The 22565-nt window shown below is 54.2% G+C and overlaps 1 protein-coding gene across 16 annotated transcripts in view; it reads left to right on the forward strand.

Moving 5' to 3' along the window:
* DYSF (dysferlin) overlaps positions 1-22565 on the forward strand; it is a 227109-nt gene that overhangs the window by 116122 nt on the left and 88422 nt on the right. For all 16 annotated transcript variants that reach the window (XM_030310815.1, XM_030310819.1, XM_030310817.1 and 13 more), the window contains 8 exons: positions 750-881; positions 968-1134; positions 2242-2356; positions 2636-2741; positions 3012-3154; positions 4915-5088; positions 18928-19021; positions 19559-19636. In XM_030310815.1, the coding sequence (XP_030166675.1) occupies positions 750-881; positions 968-1134; positions 2242-2356; positions 2636-2741; positions 3012-3154; positions 4915-5088; positions 18928-19021; positions 19559-19636 (1009 nt within the window). The remainder of the gene's footprint in view (positions 1-749; positions 882-967; positions 1135-2241; positions 2357-2635; positions 2742-3011; positions 3155-4914; positions 5089-18927; positions 19022-19558; positions 19637-22565) is intronic.

Genomic DNA, 22565 nt, shown 5'->3' on the forward strand with positions numbered 1-22565 from the left:
GTGCTATTTAAGTTAATTAAAATGAAATAAAACTAAAAATTTGGTTCCTCGGTCACAGCAGCTACGTTTCAAGTGTTCAGTCACCAGCCACAAGGGGCTAGTGCTACCAGGCTAGACCATGTGGGTATAAACCATTTTCATTGCGACGGAAATGTTATATGTTCCACTGGGCAGTGTTACTCTAGAAGAAACAGAAATGGGATGTGGTGGGAGAGGGGAGAATGGGGGACCCTGGTCTATCTAGGCATGGCTAATTTTAGCAGAGATCGCCTAGGTGCGGATGATACAGTCTTCTTTGGCGGGGAGGAATCTTGGCAGGTGGGGAGAAGCCTTAATTATACATTCCTGGGGCACCTGGTGGCTCAGTCGGTTGAGGGTCCGACTTCGGCTCAGGTCATGATTTTGCGGTCTGTGGGTTTGAGCCCCGCGTCGGGCTGTGTACTGACAGCTCAGAGCCTGGAGCCTGCTTCGGGGTCTGTGTCTCCGTCTCTCTCTGCCCCTCCCCTGACTCATGCTTTGTCTGTCTCTCTCAAAAATAGATAAACATTAAGAATATTTAAAAAAAATTTATATCTTCTCTTTCTGTGAAATTCTGGTAATTCCTCCAACAGGACATGTGTCTAGTGGGTGTCAGGCCAATATGCCCAGTCCTGGAGGACCCTCCCCCCCTTCCCCCCCAATCCCTGTCTCAGTTGGGACATCCTAATCCTAAAGGGAATCATGGGTTTCTGTCCTTCTCTGGTACCTAGTATCCAATGGAGGGCGTTCCTGGAGCCCGGATGCCAGTGCAGATACGGGTGAAGCTCTGGTTTGGGCTTTCTGTGGATGAGAAGGAGTTCAATCAGTTTGCTGAGGGAAAGCTGTCCGTCTTTGCTGAAACGGTGAGTGCTGCTGGCCTGCCCTGCTTGCCCTCCGTGCCCCAAGCTGTGCTGGACCCCCTCACTTCTCTTTATTGCTTGCTCTCCAGTATGAGAACCAGACCAAACTGGCCCTGGTTGGGAACTGGGGCACAACAGGCCTCACCTACCCCAAGTTTTCTGATGTCACGGGAAAGATTAAGCTACCCAAAGATAGCTTCCGCCCCTCGGCCGGCTGGACCTGGGCTGGAGACTGGTTCGTGTGTCCAGAGAAGACGTGAGTCATGGGCAGGGAGGCTGGGGGACCCCTCTGCTCTGGTCCTTCCTCTGAAAGGCTACAGTGCTATTAATTGCTCTACCACCCCTATGCTGGCAATGGGGACTTCCACTTGAACTCTTCCAGGGCCAGGGGCTGGCGAGGCGCTGTTCTTTTCTGGAAGGGCTCTAACAATTGGAAAGTCCTTTATTGTTTATTATTATTATTATTTTTTAATGTGTATTTGCTTTTGAGAGAGAGAGAGAGAGAGAGAGAGAGAGAGAGTGAGAGAGAAAGAGAGAGCTGGGGGGAGGACAGAGAAAAAGGGAGACACAGAATATGAAGCAGGCTCCAGGCTCTGAGCTGTCAGCATGGAACCCGATGTGGGGCTCAAACCTACGGACCGCAAAATCATGACCTGAGCCAAAGTCGGACGCTTACCCGACTGAGCCACCCAGGTGACCCAAGAAAGTCCTTTATTATTAAACTAAAGTTGGCCTCCATTTGAATTTGCATCCATTGGTTGCAACCTTCTTCTCCAAGAGGTCACAGCCTGTTTCTTCCTCTCTGTGTTAACCCTTCCCATGCCTGAGGCCCCTCCTCTCTCTCTTAAGTGCCTCTCAGAACAAGGCGGTCTATCTGTATCACTGTCCTTTCTCTCTTTCTCCTTTCTCTTTTCCTGTTTGACGTTCAACAACTGGATTTCTTTCTTTCTTTCTTTTTGTTTTTTTTTTTGCTTTTTTTAAAAAAATTGAAGTATAATATATATTATCTCAAGCATGCAATTCTTAAGCATACAGCTTGATGACATTTTCCATTTCAACAACTATCTATCTATCTATTGAGCTTCAACACCCACCAGGCTTTTGGTGTCTTCAGCCCTCTCTCTCTTGTTGATGTCTTTTTCTTTATCTTGGGTGGTGGTATATTCTTTTGTCTATGAGTGTCTCTGGGTGTCCCTGTGTCCCCTTTTGCTCTCTCCCCTTGACCCTCTGCCCCTCCTTTCCCTCTTCTCTTTACCCTGTTGTTGGTGGGGTGAGGCTGATGCGGGAAGCTTGGCCAAGGCCTTGGGGTACTCTGCTGGAGGTGGGGATAGGTGGAGAGGTTCTGACCCTTCCCCTCCTCCAGCCTGCTCCATGACATTGACGCGGGCCACCTGAGTTTTGTGGAGGAGGTGTTTGAGAACCAGACCCGGCTCCCTGGAGGCCAGTGGATCTACATGAGTGACAACTACACGGATGTGGTAAGTGGGTGCTCCAGGGGCAGGTGGCATTTGCTTTCCTGGGGTCCTGGATATTTGGGCTCAGGAGGGTCCTGTGGCTCAGAGGAGATGGGACATTTTCTCTCCCGTTCCCAAGTCCCCAGCTTCATGCTCTGGTTTCCAGAGAAACAGTGTGAGAACCAGTGTGGGTAGGATGCTGATCTGGAGTGGCACCTGGGGCTTCAGGGATGTATGTTGTCAAGTTGCATCTTTTCTGCTTCCCTGCTGATACCTGTCTCTTCTCACACTTGCCTGTCCTAGAATGGGGAGAAGGTGCTTCCCAAGGATGACATTGAGTGCCCCCTGGGCTGGAAGTGGGAAGATGAAGAGTGGTCCACGGACCTCAATCGGGCCGTTGATGAGCAAGGTGGGCAGCACATGGGGCCCGATGGGACCCACCCCAGCAAGATCAAGAGGTGCGCTGGTGGGACAGCTGAGTGCAGGGCCTTTTGCCCCGGGGCACCGGCCTTCAATGGGCTGCTTCATCCAGGGGACTTCTTAGATCAGCCCATACTTGTAGCTATAAATTAAGAGTCGGTGGTCAGTCATGAGCCTGTGAGTGTGCTCCAGAGGGAGAGAGAGCCTCTGGAAAGATGGGGAATGGCCGGGCAATGACTGACAGGTGCCCTTCCCCCAGGCTGGGAGTACAGTATCCCCATCCCCCCGGATCGGAAGCCAAAGCACTGGGTTCCTGCTGAGAAGATGTACTACACGCACCGTCGACGGCGCTGGGTCCGCCTGCGCAGGAGGGACCTCAGCCAGATGGAGGCACTGAAGAGGGTGAGCCCACTAGGTGGTGGGTGGGATGAAGCCCTGGCTGGGGGAGGCCAGCTGGGCACATGTGTGCACAGACACACGCGTGTGTGCTCAGGACACGTATAAGGCACATGAGCTCCCTCGAGATGCTCACAGATCACACCCAGCACGTGCACAGTGCACACGCAGATCTTCCCATGCTTGTCCAGATGCTCACAGCCAGATGCCCATGACTACGCAAGGAGATGCACTTGGAACTGCACAAGACCTGGAGGTACAAAGACATAGCCAGACTCTGGCTGTGGCTGCGTGTCCTAGAGGCAGGGTCTGAGCACGGGTTTGGCTGCAGGTAGTTTACAGAAGCAGTGCTCTCAGGAGTGCTGGGAGCAAAGATGTGGTCTTAGGCCAAGTCAAATTTGGTCTGAGCTGTGGCTTGGGGAGGGGTACCCCTTGGAGCAGCAGAAAATCATTCTCACCTGGAGGCAAGGGGGCTGGGGTTTGTACCCTCTTAGCTGTGTCATCAGCTGGGGCTGCTGGGGCTGGGCTGAGGGATGCACCGTCCCCATGGGGCTTGCTTCCTTCAGCATGGGCAGTTCCCTGGAGAAGGGGGCTGCTGGAGCTGGTAGGTGAGGACGTATGTATCGTGTGAGTGTGCCAGCTGGGAGAGTGGCCTCGGTGGGCTCCCTCAGCATTTACCAGGGGATGTGTACACAGTGCAAGTACACATGCGCACAGGCATGCCCGTATACCCACAGGACAGAGGCGTAGGGTGGACACATGAGTGCACACAGCACATGCACCTGCTCCTAGAGTCCTGCAGATGACCAGGTGCTGCACAGCCTCAGTGCCTGCCTTCCCTGGGGCCTCTTGCTCTGTGTTCTTCCTTCCCAAGCACGCAGTTGAATTTTGGTCCAAGAACCAGGCCTCCCCCAGTCCAAAAGTAGCCTTTGGCATCACCCAAATTTCTTCCTTTCTCTTTGGGCACAGAGACTCTAGACAAGTATGTCACTGGGTCCAGGGAGAAGCAAGGTTTTGAGGCAACAAACCATTTTTGGTGCCATGAACCAGACAGACTCAGCTGTCCCTGTAGGAGCACCCAGGGGACAGAGGTGAACCGTGTCAGGCAGCGTGGCTCGCCCAGTCCAGCTGCCCTCTAGGACAGGCACTTACTGCTTAGTTCATAGCCTGAGCCTGAGGCGTACCCGAGGACAGTCTCTCAGGTCACCAGCTGAATAGGAAGGGACTTCCAGGTCTCTCTCCAGGTCTGGGAAAGGGTCCCCTCGAGGAAATGTGGGGGCGGGGTACCTCCACAGCTGACCTAGGTCTAGCCTAAGGAAAAAGAGCCTGGAGTCGGGAAACAGAATCTTCATTTACCCGCTTCTATTTTTATAAGCTGGGAGGTGAAGAAGAAAAAGGAAATGACAAGAAAACCTTGGATCCATGAAATCCATTCTTAATCTGAGTAAACAAACAAACCCAAAGCCGAGTGTTTTCAGCCCTGCTTTAGTCAACCTTCCCTTTCTGGCTCCTTGGGTCCCCACAACCCGGGGAGCCTCTTCCCCTCCTGATTTTCCGACTCGGGCTCCTTCTTGTCATTGCAGAAGCTGCTCAGAGCCCCCCTCCTCCAGGTAGCCCTCCCAGGTTTTCCCACCTGGAGGGTGCTGGTGTGGAGCGGGTGGGGACTCCTGGAGGGCAAGCCAGAGAGGCACAGCAGGAGTCCAGCCCAAGGACTCCTTGCAAGCCTCCAAGCAGTGCCTGAGCCTGCCCTGTTCTCTCCCATGCAGCACAGGCAGGCAGAGGCGGAGGGCGAGGGCTGGGAGTACGCCTCGCTCTTTGGCTGGAAGTTCCACCTGGAGTACCGCAAGACGGATGCCTTCCGCCGCCGCCGCTGGCGCCGCCGCATGGAGCCCCTGGAGAAGACAGGGCCTGCGGCCGTGTTTGCCCTCGAGGGGGCTCTGGTACGTTGTCCCTGGGCCTGTGGTGGGTCAGCGGGGTGCAGCTTGCTTTCCAGGGCTGTTCAGGGCTGAAGTAGGAGCCCCCGGGATAGCACTTCAGATGGAACAGTGGCTGGTCACCTTGGCTACACAGTTCCTTTAGAGTTGCCTGTGGGGAAAGTAGATGGCAGTCTGGGTGTGCTCCTAAAGTAAAATGGCTCCCTTCTTGGCACTGGGAGATCCACTGCTGCTTTGTGTAGTCAAGCTGGGAGCAGGCAGAGAGGGTCTCGGTCTGACCTATGGCTAGAGCCGAGGGACCTGGCTCTTCTTGAAGACGCTGGCTGCTGCAGGGTGGGTCTCGGAGGCTTTGGCCTCACCCCAGGGAATAGCCAGAGAGGTCTAATAACCCCTGAATGTCCTTGGTTGGACACGAGTGCTCCTTGGCTGGACAGAAGCCGTGTCACGGCATCCCTGGGAATTCTGGGGGAGAGATGTACCTCAGAAACTGAGTCCTCAGGCTGGCTTTCTGCCTTAGAGCACACTTTCTGGAGCAGGTCACATTGGGGCAGCTCAGGGTTACCTGGGGTCTGGCTGATGTGTTCCCCCAAAAGATGAGCAGACCCTTCCTGGCTAGTCTGAGTAGGGCCATTCTCCGCTCTGTCTTGGCCTGGGGATTTCTGGAGGTGGGAGGAGATACAGAGTCGGAGACCCTTCTTCTGAAATCTAGCCAGGACTGCCCACCCCCTGGGGCTTTGGGCTGTGACTCAGGGAGCAGGTCCCACCAGCTTCTATAGCTGACGTGTGCACCAGTTGTGTGTGTGTGTGTGTGTGTGTGTGTGTGTGTGTGTGTGCATGTGCACATGTACATGAGGATTTGGTCTGAGTGAGGAGCAGTGGGTCTTTGCCTTGAACCAGGGAGTACCGAGGACAGGCCCAGGATCTGATGGGATGGAATCAGGGAAAGGAGGTGAAGTTGGCAGTGTCCCGAGAGGGGTTACAGCCCTCTCGGGCCTTGATGGTGGGCCAGGTGGCAGTATGGGAGAGGACACCCTCTGGGGGCTGGATAATGCTGGATGTCTGATGATGTCTTGGGGCCAAGTTGTGGGGAGGCTGAAAGGAGACGGCAGAGCTCTGGGCTGCTGGGCTCGTGCTCAGCCTGGGTGGGAGGAAACTGCTGCCCCAGCTGGAGTAGCCACAGCTGGAGGGCTTGTAGCGCAGGGCTGGTGTCCATTGACTCTCTTTGTCCTGTCAGAAAGGGCCTGGCTTGGGCGCAAGGCAGGGCCTGGGGGTGGTCTTGTGGCTCCAGCTGAGGGGCGGGAGGATAAAGGCCTCTGTGGCAGAACTGAGTCAGGGCCATGTCTGAGAAGGCTGGGCGGGCACCCTAAGGTGAACAGAAACTCAATGAAATGGGTTAAAGAGAGAAAAGGAGTTTAAGGGCTCAGATTGATGGGAGAGTCCAAGAGGCCAAACAGGCATTAAGCCTGGCAGGACTCTGTTTCTGACATCTGCCTCTGTCTTGGCTTCATTCTCACACTGCCTCACTCTGTGTGGTAACAAAAATGGTGCCCACAAAAGACTGACACCAACTTTATAGCCGGCAAAGTCCTGGTAGGTAAAATAGCACAGCCCAGGGGCGCCTGGGTGGCGCAGTCGGTTAAGCGTCCGACTTCAGCCAGGTCACGATCTCGCGGTCCGTGAGTTCGAGCCCCGCGTCGGGCTCTGGGCTGATGGCTCAGAGCCTGGAGCCTGTTTCCGATTCTGTGTCTCCCTCTCTCTCTGCCCCTCGCCCGTTCAAGCTCTGTCTCTCTCTGTCCCAAAAATAAATAAACGTTGAAAAAAAAAAAAAAAAAAAAAGAAAAAAAAAAATAGCACAGCCCACCTGGCATCCTCTGTTTTCCTCACAGTTGGAGGCCCCAGAGAGGAGAGTGCTGTTTTCACCATGATGCTGTGACAGTCTCGTGGGTGACTAACTAGCTGTCTTGGTCATGTGCCCATGCCAGCCTGAAGGTGAAGAATGGAATGTTCTGATTGGCCACTTCAGTCATGCCCCTTTTCTGTAGTCGACAGCACCACCAGGATGGGGAGAAGAGCATCTGGAAAGGAAAAAAAAAACCCAAGCGGTGCTGGGCAAAGAGCTTTTGATGATGGCCACAGGACTCTGTTCAATGAGCAGTAGGGAACCAGTGTGGATTGTTGAGCAGAGGAGTGCTCTGGTCAGAGCTGGGCTTCAGGGCCATTAATCAAGTAGTCACGGAGGATGATTGGGGGTGGAAGAGTAGAGACCATCAGGAACCTTGATTAGTGATCTGGGATGAGGCGACCATCTGGGGTGGGAGCTAGGGGAGGCAGTAGAGGGCAGTATAGTGGCAGAGTTTGGAGAGGGTCAGATGGGCCCAGAGTCTCTGCTGGGTGCGTGGTAGGGCCTCTCCCATTGCTGGGCCATGGGGCGGGCGTGGTGGGCCTGGGGCTGCGATGAGTTCATGGCTGGCCCTGGCAAGTCTGACACACATGGTTAAGTGCTGTGTGAAGAAGGCGGACCTGGCAGCCGCTTGCCGGGCCGCTTAGGGCAGGGAGGCCAGGGCCATGGGAGAGAGAACGCAAGGCCAGAGGTAGCCAGAGACACATGGACGGAAGTGTGGATGGGTTCTGGGCTGGCCAGGATCTGGGGGAAGAAGAGGAACAAGGCTGGGGACCCACTGCCAAGCTTTCATGGCTCGGTGACTGGGAGAATGAAGGGGGGTACTTCCCAGACATGGAGAAACCAATCCGTTTATTCTTTATGTGGGAGAAAATGTCATGAGGGAGCATTGAAATCAAATGTCAAGGCAACAGACATGGGGAGGTGGTTGATTGTGAAGCAGATGTGACTTGCCTGTGATATGCAGAAGAAACCAACATAGTGAAGCCCTCTGAGTCCTGGGGGAGCTTGGCTGACATAGAGAACCAGAGGCAGACAGTGGTTGGAGAGGCTGGATCCCACAGACCTGGAGTTGGAGGACACAGTTTTGGAAAGTCTTTAGGTGTGGCCAGCATTTGGACAGGGCCACAGGCCCATTTGATGGTAACTATCTAGACTACTCTACTTTAGTGAATCGAACCTCCATCAGCACACAACACACACTCACACATGCACACACACACATGCGCACACATACTCATACATGCACACGAACACTCTCTCTCTCTCTCTCTCTCTCTCTCTCTCTCTCACACACACACACACACACACACACACACACACACTCCTCCATGGCCACTTTTATGTGCTCCTGCCCTGAACCTGCTGTCTTTTGTCCTGGGACATACTGGTGCTCCAGCAAGGCATGGGGGCTAAAGTCCACCCTGCATCATGGGAGCAGATGGTAGGGATCTCTGGGTGCCAGGACCCAGCTACTGTCCTGGGTGCTGCCCTTACCCGCTGGGTACTTTTGTCTGCTGATTCGCCTGGTGAGAGCATGGTGGGATAGGTGAGGCTTCTCAGGGGAGCAGGTTTGGTTTGGATTCTGCCTTCTCTGCTTCCTAGCTGTGGACAGGTTACTTATCCCTTTAGCGACTCTGTTACCTCACCTGTGAAAGTCACTGCATCCTAGAGTCATTGTAAGGAAAAACCACATGGCACGTCTTTAGTGCTTCTCAGCCTTAGTCAACGTAGGAGCAATATGGCGGCTTTGTTGCACACTCTTGATTACATGTCTGGGTGAACCTAGAGTCTACATTTCTAAGAGGACTCTGGGTGATGCCAGTGCTGCTGGTCCAAGGACCATCTCTGAGTAGTGAAGATGTGAAGTACATTGTGCCTGAGGAAGATGAGGGGGGTGGTCACATCGCCCTCCTTCCCTACTTGGATCCTTTTTTTTTCTTCATGTTTTTAAAAAATTTATTTATTTTGAGAGAGAGAGAGAGAGAGAGAGAGAGCGAGCAGGGGAGGGGCAGAGAAAGAGAGGGAGAGAGAGACTCTCAGGCAGGCTCTGCACTGGTAGTGGGGTGGACACAGGACTCCACGTGGGTCTCCAATTCACAAATAGTGAGATCATGACCTGAGCCAAAATCAAGAGTCAGATGCTTAGCCGACTGAGCCACCCAGGCGCCCCTTTAGATGCCTTTCAGAGAGAGGCGGAGTGTATCCATTATTTGGGGAAGGTGTGTGGCCAGGGTCCTAGAGAGGGAGACAGGGTATGATGACATGTTCTCCTTGCTCCTTGGTGGGAGAAAAGTGATTTTTACTTCTAATGATCCCCTGATCTGATGGTGGAGGCCTGGCCTACGGGGCACTCTTGTCTGATTAGGAAGAGAGGCATTCACATGTGAGTACAAATAAACCCCATAGGATCTGCATCTTTGAAGTGCTGGAGGGCAGAATGAGAGTCATTCCAGAATGATGGTGTCTAGTGAGGGAGGCTTCTTAGGGAAGGACATTGGGAGGCAGACCTTGAAGGAGTCCAGGGAAGAGCCGTGGGTGGTGGCCAGGTGGACTCCCTGGTAATCTGACAGTTCTGGCTGTCTGGGCCCGAGCACCAGGCCTGTGGCGCCCCCTTGCCTCCTACCATCCTTCTCCTGGCCCACAGGTCCACCAGAAGGCCGAGCCTTGCCTGCCAGTTTCCCTCCTGAAGACATCTTGCTGGAAGGCAGGCCCTGTCTGCTCATTAGCACGGGCAGCCTTTCCCTGAAACCTTCTGCTGGGGCCAAGCCTGGCTCCCTCCATGGAGCGGGAGGCCCTGGCTCCGTCTGCTAATCGTCTGCTGTCTCCATCCCGAGCATTATTTTATTTTCGTATTATTCTTTTTCCAGCTAATATCCTGGCATTCCCAAAGACACCGGTTTCATAATCTTCCTGGCGTTCCCAGGGAGCTGGGAAGCAGAGCACAAAGCTGCTATTATAACGCGTTCCATCCAGCCTCCCTCTCCTCGCCCCACACCCCTTGCTGCCGCCACCGCCGGCTCCCACCCAGGCACCCCTTCCCGACGCCACCAGCCTCTCTGGGAACTCTGGTGACGGCTGCTGGGATGAGCTCATGGAATCCATCCTGTCGCCCTTGCCCTGGGCCTGCCCTCCATGTGCAAGGATTTTTCCAGAGCCCTGCCTCTGTGCTTGGCCCCGAGGGTTAGGAAGGGTTTTCTGAAATGCCTGAGCCTGGGCAGGAGGGAAGGAGATGGGGACTCGGCAACATGTGCTCACAGCCTTGGAGATTTTTAGAGCTGGAAGGAGCTTTCATGTTCGAAAGGCACTCTCCACCTGGCTTTGGGTCCCTTTGAAATTGGATGCATGGTTGTGGGTGTGCGGATATGATGTGTAAGCACATGGATGATGTGTGTGCACATACCAATATGTGCGCAATGTGCTTGTGTGTGATATGTATGTGCACGTATGCGTGTACACGTGTGTGATGTGCATGTATGTGCACATGTGTGTCTGTGGCGTGTAAATTCTGACATAAGGTTCACGGTTTCCTCCAATTCTCAAGGGAATTTAGGACCCCAAAGAGGATAAGAATTGCTAAAACCCATTTTGCCGTGTGCTAAAGATCAGGCTGAAAGCTTTATATACATTGTCTCATTTTATCCTCACAGTGACCCCAGAAGACTGGATTCTATTATTATACCCATTTTCCAGTTGGGGAGACTGAGGTTCCAGAACTGCACTGTCTAATACAGTAGCCACTAGCCACATGTGAGTATTTAAATTTACATTTAAAGTAATTAAAATAAGACAGTTTAGTTCCTCAGTCACACCAACCACATGTCAAGTGCTCAATAGCCCCACCCGGCTCGTGGCTACCATTTTGGACAGTGTAGCTCTAGAACAGTTTCATCGTTGCAGAAAGTTCTGTTGGACAGTAGTGCTGTTCTAGAACAACTCTGAGCCCCTCATGTTACTCCAGAAGAAACAGACCTGAGAAGGGGTTTGCCTAGTGGCCCAGCGTGAGTCAGTTCTAGAACCAAGGCCAGACAATGGGCTCTTCTGTCCTCTCTCCCCAAGTTCGTATCTCCATTCCTATTAAGGTGTAATGTCCTCCCCCTAGAGAGGGCCCTTGAGTGGGGTCCTAGGGAGGGTCCTGGGCTGCTGGCTAGAGCTCTTGGCTGTTGTGTAGCCATGTGGCTTGGCTTCCCTGGGGCAGTTAGAGGGGAGTTGGCAAAACTGCCGTCAGCCCTGGAAGCCTCCAGTTGGTTGTCAGAAGCCTGAGTCTTGACCTGAAGTGGAGAGGATCTACAGAGACAGGCATTCCCAGACCAAGCCTAGGGGCAGAGAAGAGCAGCTGGGACTTGGAAGTGCTGGGGGTGGGGGTGGGGGAGCTTGGGGAAAGGCTGGTGCCAGAGAGGAGCAATGTGGGTTTTGAGCTGGCTGAGAAGGAGGTCAGATGTGAGTGGGGAGGGGAGGGGCCGTCTCTGCACCTGGATGAAGCCCATGCCGTACGCAGAGCATGCAGGCCCGGTTCCCAGAGCGGGCGCTTTGACCAGGGGCAGCGTCTGGGAGGTGAGAGGGGTTTGCCTCATTAAGTAATCAAAATCCCCACTGGTCTACACAGGCGGGGGAGGTGGCTGCAGGTTTCCCTGGATTCTATGTTTTGAGTATGGTAGCTGAGCACCTGTTCTCTACCTGGCTTTGTGCTAGCGGGAGCTAACGGAAGGCTGGCCGGCCGCTCAAGAGCCTTCTGCTGCCCCACACAGAAGGACCATTTGGGTAATTCCTTTAAATGGGTGGACCCTTGGATCAGTCTCACTCCAGATGTGGATGCTGAAGTCTTGAGGGTCCAATTGTATGTTTGGGTACCTGAGACAAAATGCCAGCACACAGGCATGCATGGGTGCTGAGGGGTGTGTGTGTCACAGCTGGGCAGATGTGTCTGGTGCCCCACGCGTGTCACGGTCCATGCGCTGGGGTCTGCATCCACAATTGCTAGGGTGACCTTATAATTTATTGCCTATACTATGTGTAATCATGCTGGGAAAGAGGCATAAGGGAGGGCCATCCCAGACAGACTGGAACCTGATTATGGCCCTGATTACGGAGGCACCCTGGCATTGGGTAAAACCCGCTTGAGCGTTCTCTGCAGCCTCCACGTTGGGAGACACGGAAAGCCTAGAGGGACGCATACGCGCACACACACACATACACGCAGACGCTTGCGCCAGCCCACACGTGGCATCGTGGATTCTCCAGGTTTCCTGATTCCATTCCCAAACTCCCCAGGGGCCGGCCAGTAGTTTTGCAAGGATTTTTGCAGCTGCTTCCAAGCCTCGGCTCCAGCTGTAAATTAAACGGGGGTGCACCCTTGCCTGCTATTCTACTTAAGGTTGCAATCAGCCCTGATTAGGAAGGGAGGTCTGTGTTCCCGAGTTCCCTCTTTTAAAGCGTTCCCCTCCTTTGGTCTGGCCTGCTAGCCTGTGTGGGGTTTCCCTGGAAGCTGAGGCTGGGCAGCCAGGGCAGTGACGTGGGCCCTGGGCTCCCCAAGGCCCTGACTTGGCACTCAGCCCTGTCCTGTCCCTGAGCCCTGCTCTGGTGCCGAGTTCTGATGGGGAAGCAGAAACTGGGAAGAGCCCCGAGAGGCTGCTGGGAGATGCCCTGGCTCTGCCAGTTAATTTGCTGTACAATCCTAGGGAAGACCTTACCCTCTCTGGGCCCCAGCTTTTTCACTTTCTAGATGGGGGTAAGAACAACACAGCAAAAATAAGAATCTCTCCTTACAGAACAGGCGTTGGCAAACGATAGCCTACGAGCCAAGTGTGGCCTCTGCCGGCTTGTATAGATGGGGTTTACTGGCACATGGCCGTGCTCATTTGTGTATGCATGGTGTGTGGCTGCTGAGACCATATGTCCTGCAGAGGTGTATTTACTCTCTGGCCCTTTCCGAACAACGTTTACCAGCTGTTCTAGAGCAGGCATTGCCTCCCCGCCCTGTTGGTGCATCATCTCCTTTAACCCTCCCAGCAGTCCTAAGAGATAGGTTTTATCATCACTCCCATTTTACGGATAGGCAAGTTGAGGTACAGCGAAGGCAAGTCATAATTGTCCTAGCGGCGTTTCCTCACATGAGTGTTACGAAAAATTTTGTGGATAATGGTGGGGTCGTGCAGCGTTTATAGCATACTGCTCCTATGCTGCTGTTTGTTATTTGGATGTCCTAGCAAAGCCAGTAGTGGAGAAGAGATCCTGGCACTTCACCATAGCGCGTGCTGGTCAGTGTTAAACAGCTGGCTCTCCAGAAAAAACATCCAAAAAACAAACTCAGCCTGGTTTGTAGTACTTGCTGGTTTCCGTGGTGTACATACCCCCACTGTGGCCGATTTCAAGCTAGCAATGTGGCATCACTGAGAGTGGAGACGGGAAGAGATGAGCAGTAGCAGATGGTTAGATAGTATTTCCAGCCCACAGATACACTAGGCGCAAGTAACCTCAGGAGCAGGACAGTAGTCAAAGGTCATAAAATCATTAGGAAGTGATGAGTTTGAGTATCATCTTTGTTTCTAAAAAAAATGTCTGTAGTTATAAATGCATGTGGTATAATGGTTACAAATGGCTGTGTTTAACGGCTGGCTTGCAATACACCTGAAGATTTAAGAATCTGTTCTTATGAGCTATGCAGGCCAGCTCCAGCACTTGCTGCTCTGGGGGGGGGGTCCCCTGATCCTGTTTACATAAGAGATAAGGGCCCCGATCGTAGCAGCCTTCCCGACAGCTCTGTCCCTGTGCTCTTTGGGTCCATCAGGCATTGGAATTGGGTCCTCCTCATGAAGCCAGGAGAGCAGCTGGTCCCCGAAACCCACCTGCTTGACTCTGATGGGGTAGAGGGTACCCTTGTAGCCCCCTTGAGGTACCACCGAGGCTCTGTTGTTTGCTTCCTGACTGCCATGGTGTGGCTGAGGTGGCTCCGCCCTCTGCCTGCTCAGCCCCAGAGGCCCTCTGCTCAGCCTTTCCGCTGCATCCACCGCCGCTCTTGCCCCTCTGTCCTGCCCCCGTGTTAGAGCTCCTGAGCTGGATGTCTAGGCCCTGTATGGATGAGGCATCGAACCACTGGCAAAGGGAGGAGGTGTGTGTGTGACAGACAAGCAGCAGCGCAGGAGGAATTCCAGACACACTAGCAGTCTGGCGCTTGATCTCGTATCCAATTTAGGTGGGCTGAGGGGTCCCCTTCATAGGCTGCTTATTTTCCCAGAACCTGTCCGCCTCCTCCCGGTGTGGTGGCCGCACTAGGGTCCTAGGGCAGGAGTCCTCAGCAGGTAAAGTGGGTTTAGCCACTGCCTCTGGCGACCCCCGGGGGCAGCCCCGCACCATCTGAGGAGAGAGCTCCTCACGGTCCTAAGCTCGGGCTCCTCCAGAGATCCGTGGCCGCCAGCCGGGCAGCAGCGGGTTGGATGCTACCCAGTCCCCTGGGCGAGCAGTAGGATCCCTTACACAGCTAGCCCCAAGATGGAGTGCGTGGCCACAGACCACAGTCTGGGAGTCGCATCGGCATGAGCTATGGAGGCAGGAATGTGGCTGTGGGAAACCCAATGCCCAGGGCCCGGCCCTGGAGGCTGGGGAAGAGCGAGTGCATGGAGTGGGGGTGAAGGGTGGGTGGACAGAAAGCGGAGTGTCAGCCGCCACTGCAGCCTGGCTCTCTCCACCCAGGGCTCTGAGCAGGAGCAGGAGTCAGCCAGCCTTTCTCTCCTTCCTTGCCCGGCCCCAGCTTCGCCCTTTAGCTGAGGCTTCCTCTAAGCTCTGGGGTGGGGGTGGCGGGGGGCACACATCCAGCATACTGCTGCTCCCCTTGAGTCAGCACCTCTTCTCTTTCCCCTCCTCCAGGAAGCTTTCCTGAATGGGGCCTTCCAAGGGTTCGCTCCATTCTGTTCCACCCCAGAGATGGCTCCGTCCTCGGGGGGGTGAGTCCCTATCATTTGCTCTTTCTGTGGTGGCATCTTACTCTGAGCCTTCCAAGGGAAGCAGGGTGCTAGCTGATGTACGCTTTCCAGACCCTTCCCCTGGAACCTAGGGCCTAAATGCTGCCCACGTGGCTTAGGACAGGGAATGCCGGTGATTCATTTTATGTGACAAATCTTCACTGGGTGACTACTAAGTGCCTGATGCCAGGCTGGGTGCTGGGGATAAAGGAGCGTGTGTGCCTTGCCTGGACACACGGAGAGACGGATACAGGAGAGAAGTGAGGAGAGGCTGAAGACATGTCCACCACAGCAGTATCCAGGCCTCAGTGATGCCTGAGCTGAGGGAAGAGCTCAAGTTAGCTCACATGGGAGGACATTCAAGGTCGAGAGAACAGCCCGTGCAAAGGTCCTGTGGCAGAGAGAAGACGATGGATTCCAAATTGAAAGAAAACAGATTAAAGCAGGAAGGTATTGTTTAGCACGAGACTGGAGAGTTGAAAGATTTAAACTGACCTCACTCGCACCATTTGCTGAGTGCTGCTTGTGTGCTAGGAACCTGCCACGGGCTGTGGATGTTCCACTGCATTCCCTTTCCACCAGTGGTTCCCAGCTGGGGGCGATTTCTACCCCCACCCCATCCCTCAGGGGACGTTCGACCATGTCTGAAGATATTTTTGGTCGTCACAACTGAGGGGTCAGGAAGCTGTGTTGGTCTCATGGGTACAGGCCAGGGATGCTGCTGAACATCCAGCAATGCACAAGGCAGGCAGAGGGAAGGACTGACGGGAAGGTGGTGCTTCCCAGAAGCTCCCACATCGGGTTTTCTTGAGGCTTCATTGTTTGCTTTGAGAGAAATTCCTGGAGCGTGAGCCCTGTATGCCCACGCGTGAAAACCAAAAAATACTTCGGAGTGAAGGAAGTGTGACATTGGATTATCTGTTAACGTACATGAGCCCGGGTGACAGGCCGGCCTTCTTCATAAGCTCTCTCCAGAGCTCACGCTGTTGCTGTCTCCTGAGGTGTCCGCATTCATGTGTTGACTTACTCACTCGCTCTCCAGGTCTGTCTTGAGCACCTGCTGTGTGTGAAGTGTGGCGGGTGTATGACAAAATCCTCACAGAGGTCTCAGTGGGAGGAGATGGGTAGATGGGGGGTGCTAGATCAAGGGTGCCATGGAAGCACATGGGAGGGGTGCTTGACTCATCCTGGCAGGGTGACCTTGAGGATGAGGCTGGCCACCCAAGGAAAAAGAAGGAAAAGAAAGGGGCAGAAAGACTTATGTGCAAGAGGCCTAGGGACAAGGAAGGGGCCCCCAGAGGGTCTCAGCTGGTTTGAGCATGGAAATCATCAGGGATGGGGGTGTCTGGGAGCGTCCAGACTGCTGGAGACTCAATTCAGAGGCCACGTCTGGGCTGGCTGGGGGAAATTTGGCCTCTCTCTGCTCCCAGGGCCTGAAGAGGATGCGTGCAGAGCACCCTGGGAAGGTCAGTGGGCTAGAGGATGTAAAGACGTTGGCCAGTGGGATGGGTAGAATTCTGCCCAGGCTGGGAACCAGGGTGGCCACAGGGCCAGGGCTCTGCTGGGATGGACCGAACTTACTGGGTGTCCCTCAGCCTGGCTCCTCGTTCTCCCAGCTTCTTCTCAGCAATCCCTATCTGTCGTTTTGAGCTGGGGGGGAAGGGAAGGAAGAGGCAGGTCTGCACTTGGGAGGTAGGTTAAAGGGTTGGGGGGTGGCCGAGGACCCTGTGGATCCCCACTCTGGAGGCAGGACAGGTGGAGAAGCCCAGGCAGTGTGAGGGGTATGCCCCAAGGGGACACTGGTTCCTCCCTCTGAAGGACATTATTTCTCAGGGCCAGGGCCTGCTGTGGGCCAAACACTGAGCTAGGCCTGAGCTACCTGGCGCCCGCCCACGTGGAAATCCCAGGGAGGGGGACACCTTTTCTGATCACAGGAGGGCAGACTGCCCTTGGACAGAGACCCAGAAATTGCTGCCAAAGCCCCAGACAGAGGCCTCTTGGTGGGAGTGATGCTGAGGGGAGGCTAGGGGAGCCATCTGGAGGAGGCGTGAGGTGAGTGGGGATGTGCACTGGCAGCGATCCGCGAGCACGGAGGTCCCTGTAGGTACTGAGAGGGAGTGAAGAAATTATAGGGCTGGGGGGGGTGGTCAGAGCCAGCCTCCCTCCCTTCACTCACCTTAGCATCCTACCCGTGGGGGGCACAGTGCATTGCAGGCTGAGGTGGAGGGGCTACAGGGGTCTGGGCCTTCCACCCTGCCTCTAGCTGAACCCCCTCTCGCCCCACCAAGGTGCCCTGGGTGGCACGGACTATGGCTGTTGCACGGGGGGCTGGCCAAGCCCTGTTCTGAACTGCTTTCCTTGGCATCCCGCACCTCACGCCCGGGGTGGCCTGCCGGCCCCCCCCCCCCCCCCAGGTCCAGCCCTGTGTGCGGCCTTGCAGATCCTGAAACTGGGAGCCACTAGTTGCTGGACTTGGTACATGCCCTGGCGGGAGGCCAGTGTAACGTGGCCGGGCCAAATGCATTTTCTGTTGGGAGCCCAGGATGCCTGGGGTCCACACCTGCTCAGGAGGGAAGGATTCAGGCATGGTGGCCTTTGGGTCTTTCCCTGTCTGTAGTATGACACCCCTCCCTGTTATCTTGCTCTCCTGTGTGTGTGTGTGGTGTGTGTGTGTGTGTGTGTGTGTGAGTGTGTGTGTGTGTGAGTGTGTGTGTGTGTGTGTGTGTGTGTGTGTGTGTGTTGAGAGATTGATTGCTTGATTGATTGCTTTTGATTTCTACCCAGGGCTGTGGCTCCTGAAATGTCCACTTTTCCAGCTCCTGGAATAATTTTGAACAAATATGAGGTATATGAACCACCCCCGAGTATAATTGCAAACTTTATAGTTTATGACCTACCCTGCCTTTGTCCCACCTGTGCCTCATTTCTCTCATAAGATCATTAATGGCAAACATCGGTTGAGCATTTATTATGTGCCAGGAGCTGTGCTAAGAACAATATGTAATGTATTTCCTTAACAATGACAGCAGCTCTCTGAGCTAGATACTGTAGAATTATTCCAAATTTACAGAGAGACTGGTTCAGAGAGATTAAGCAAGCTGCCCAAAGTCAAACAGCCGATAAGTGACAGGACCAGAATTGGAGCTCCAGCAGTCTGGTTCTAGAGCTTGTGTTGAAGTTGTGATCACAGGAAGCAGGCCACTGTATCTCTCTGTCACTGAGGGGGAGGTCCTGCTTGGTCTCCGAGTTCCCCAAACCATTCAGGACCCCAGTGAGAGGCTGCAGGGTGGCAGAGGTGACCCTGGATGCATCAGGGAGGTGGGCATCTGGTCCAAGGAAGCTGGTGCGTGGCCCAGTGGTTAGAGCCCCGTGCTAACAAGGACAAAGTGAGGGGCTGACTGACTAACTTTATGTGCAGTAAACTGCAGACTGGCTTCTGAGTCAGCCTCCTGCTCCTGTGCCTGTCCTGGCCTCAACCTGCACTTTCTTTCACCCTCGGCTCAGGGGGAGCTGGTTGAGAGGTGGTGATGATGCGGTATAGCCTCTCCCAGAGCTAGGACCCGGTGTCCAAATATGTAGGGGGTGGACAGAGATGGTGGACCAGGCCCTCCAGACGTTGGCTTCTCTTAACTCCTCCCACTGGGAAAATCCCCACTGGATTCTCTCCCTTGGAGTCCTTCCTTCTATCAGACTCTAACCTCTTGGGTTGGAATAACTCAAAATTCCATTCTGAGTCTAGTGTCCATTGGAGAGAGAGAGAGAGAGAGAGAGAGAGAGAGAGAGAGAGAGAGAACAATTTACCTGTGGACTTGACATTGGAGTCTGGGGATGCTGTAGGAGGATGTGCTACCCTAGAGTAAAATTAGAGGCTGATGGCCCAGCTCTCAGCATCCGAAGAGTGGCTAGACGTCTCCTGACCCAGGCCAGTCTCCTGCCACTCCCAGGCTCTGGGGTCAGAATCAGCCATGACCAGCTCTGTGTCTCCAGGGCGGCGTGGTGGACGACAAGAGTGAAGATTCCATGTCCGTGTCCACCTTGAGCTTTGGTGTGAACAGACCCACGATTTCCTGCATCTTTGATTGTAAGTGATGCTTGGGGGTGTCTACAGGGGTGATATGGATGGATGTGTAACCTTGTGCTTGTTTGTATGGGGTTATATGGTCCAGTGTATATGGGGGGCTAGGGAGAATCGAGTCTATGTGCTCTGTGGTGGGTCAGTATCTTTTGGGGGGTGTGTGTGTGTGCAGGCATCTGTGAGCACATGCACACATCTATCTACGTGTGGCGTGTGCATCAACTCAAAGCTTGGAATCAGGCATTCAAGGCCCTGTGCATTCTGGCTGCCCCCATCATTTATTTGGCCTTTCCTCTTCCTTCTCCTCCATCCCCCCTCACCACTTCTCGCTAGGCCCAAGAACATGGCACTTAGGTGTCTACCTTTGAGCTGTAGTCTGTTCTGTGGGGAGCTCACTCCCGCATAGTGTGACGTGTGTCATTTCTATTGCTCAGACCCTTCATCTGTGACCCCTCCTAGGGGTAGACTCTACCCTCGCCCCAGCTCCCCCTCTTAGCCACTCCTAGCCCCTCACTTGGCATCTCTGGTTTTTCCTTGGTGCAGATGGGAACCGCTACCACCTACGCTGCTACATGTACCAGGCCCGGGACCTGCCCTCGATGGACAAGGACTCTTTTTCTGGTAGGTGGGAGGGGAGCCAGGGACCAGGGATTGAGGGTTGGGAGCTGAGCCATCAGACCTTTGGACCATAGGAAACATGGGCCCGGGGCTTCGTCTATGGGTGGGGGCTTTAGCTGTGTTTGTTGGATTTGTGGAGGTGGCTGCCAGGGTCACTATGGCTTTCTGGTTGTCAGGTGGCCTGCTTGACCCTTCTGCAGGGTTTGGCTTTATTGACCATCGTTTCCTTCTGGAAGTCCCTCTGGCCTTGACCCCCAGGGATACTTCTTTCTCCTAGGTCTTCTGCAGCCTCTTACTACTCTACCTGCTCCTTCTCAGCTTCGTGGCCCTCTCAGTCTGATGGTCCTGATGGTCTGTGTCCTCTTCTCTGGGCACTGGGGTCCCCTCACCTTCCCTGGCTTCATGGACCACTCATGTCAGGGAAGCTTCTAGGCTTTTAGTTGATAGGCTAAAGTCCAGTCACATCTTAAGTATCTCCCCCTGGATGCCTCAGCGGCTCCTCAGTTCATCCTGTCCAAACTGAACTCCGTGTGCCCTCCTCCCCTGATCCAGGGGTCCCTTTGTTGCCTATCTTGGTCCTGGCATCACATCAGCATGTGTCTATTATCCATCAGTTTGGAAACCATCAGTCATCCGGTCCTGTTGATTCTGGCTTCTGAATTTCTCTTGGAGATGTTCCTGAGGACTGGCCTCGCCCCTTCTTCTCTGGACGCGCTGGTCAACTCATGGTCTCCCTGCCACTTTCCACACTGCCTCAGACAGATCTGGTCATGTCACTGCTCTGATTTCAACTCTAGACACTGAGAGAGAAATCCCCAGCTCTTAGCCTGGCAGACAGCTCCTTTGTTGACCTGACCCCTGTGGACCTTGCCTTTAACCTTTCCCTATTTTACCTTTAACCACTAGTTCTGGCCTCGCCAGCTTTTGTCAACATTTGTTGAGCTTTTCCACGTTCCTGACCTTTGTACTCAGTGTTGTCTCTGTCTAGATGTATTCCCTCTATCTTGAACCCTGCAAACACCTACTCATTCTTTAAGACGCAGCCCAGATGCTCTGACTTTTCCCTGAGCTGAGCTGGTTGTTCCTTCCTCAACACTTGGCCAGCTCCCCACCAACACATCTCTCAGAGCCCTGACCACTGCATAGATCAGTTGACATCTATCTTTCTCACTATGATTGTGAACACCTCTAGGAAGGGGCTTTATCTTTGCCTTTGAACCTGCAGCAGTGGTAGCTAAAGAGTGAATACTTACTGAGTGCTCACGACAAGCCCAGGCATTTTACTGGCATTATTTCACGTAACCCTTACAACTCTCCTCTGAAGTGGGTATTTCATATCTCCATTTTATAGATGAGGAAAACTGAGACTCAGATGCTTAACTAAATTGCTTGAGTGAAAATAGCTGACAAGTGACTTACCACCCTCCAAAAGCTTGCTGCTTAATTGAGTAGAACTGAGTTCTTCTATGAGAGTGACTCTCTGTTCCTAGAAAGGCACTGCAGCCTATAGCCACCTGCCTGTCCTCCTCCTGGCCCTGCTCCTCCCCCCATGGGGGCCCACTCTCATCCCTCACCCCTAGCAGCTGTGTTCCCTCGCATTTTGTCCTCTCGGTGACCTGTTTTCCAGCCCTGTGCAGCCAGGCACACGGTGGATGGGGCAATTTCTCTTCTGTGCTTTGGGCCCGGGGTCCTGAGGGTGCCCTCTGAAAAGCACATGCAAAACTAACACGCAGGGACTGGCGGGCTAGGGGCAGATACGCGATTGCCCCTTGTTGGGAACCTGCCAGGATGCTTGCTGACAATTGAAATGTAGCCCAGAGAAAAGAGGTGGACTAATCTACAGTCTTGCTTCTTCCTCCTTGAGGGGGGCATGAGAGATGGGGGTGCAGGCGGCAGGCTTGTGTGGGCATGTGGCAAGGAGGGGGAGCCCTCGTCCTCTGTGGGTTAGGCTGGCCGAGGCCCCTGCAGGGAGGGAGCCCCTCCTAAGGAACCCACTAGGAGGCAGCATGCACCCTGGGGACCACAGGCAGGTCAGCCTGGTGCTGGTCTGTGGGAGATGTCACACTTTCCATCCCAGTCCCACCCCCTCCCCCAAATAAACATCCCTTGAGCTTTGAGGGCACTGCCCAGGGCTTCCTCAGAGGCCGCTGGCTTCTGAATGAAAGGCCTGATTGACCAGCTGCTGGAAAGGAAAACAGCAGCCAACATGGGTGAACCTATAAAACCCAGAGTGTTTATTTTCACTCCCAAACCCTAAACCAAAGCAATTTCTCCCCTGGCACTGACCCTGGGGCGGCTGGCGGCCGGAGGCTGTGCGTGGCCACCGGCTGGCATTTCGTGGAGGAAACTCATGTGTGAATCCAGAATGTCTGGGGCCAGGGGAGGGTCTAGCGCAGTGTCTGTCACCGGTATCACCCTCAGCCTGCCTGCCATGTGTCTGGGGCAGAGAGGGCTCTCCTCCAGAAGTACTCCATCGACTGTGACCTGTGGTGCTCTAGGCCTTTCCTGCACTGCCGGGCTCCCATGGCCCTGAGCTGTACTCTCTGCTTGTGCCCTGAGGGGTGGGCCTTGGGGCTGCCCAAAGCCGGGGGGGGGGCGCTGTGTCTGCTTCCTTCTCTCTCTGGCCGAGGGGTTTGGGGGGGACACACAGGAACTGCCCAGGAAATACTTGTTGAATAATATTAAACCCAGGCAGGAAAGGGAGGCTTGTGATGTTCTGCCCAGGCTGCATGAGGATTCCACCTCCGGTGGGGTTTGAATATATAGCCAGCATTGATTCTCCAGGACTAGAAGGACGTGTGTGGCTTGTGGTTGTGAGCGTGTGTGACCTGTGTAGCAATTAGGCATTAAAAAATGTAAAATGATGCTTAACTCAAGTGACTTCGCTTTGATATTGGGTTGGGATCGCCCCTGCTTGGTGAGCATCTATACT

The sequence above is a fragment of the Lynx canadensis genome, chromosome A3 (assembly GCF_007474595.2).
Source record: "Lynx canadensis isolate LIC74 chromosome A3, mLynCan4.pri.v2, whole genome shotgun sequence".
NCBI classification, from domain to species: domain Eukaryota; kingdom Metazoa; phylum Chordata; class Mammalia; order Carnivora; family Felidae; genus Lynx; species Lynx canadensis.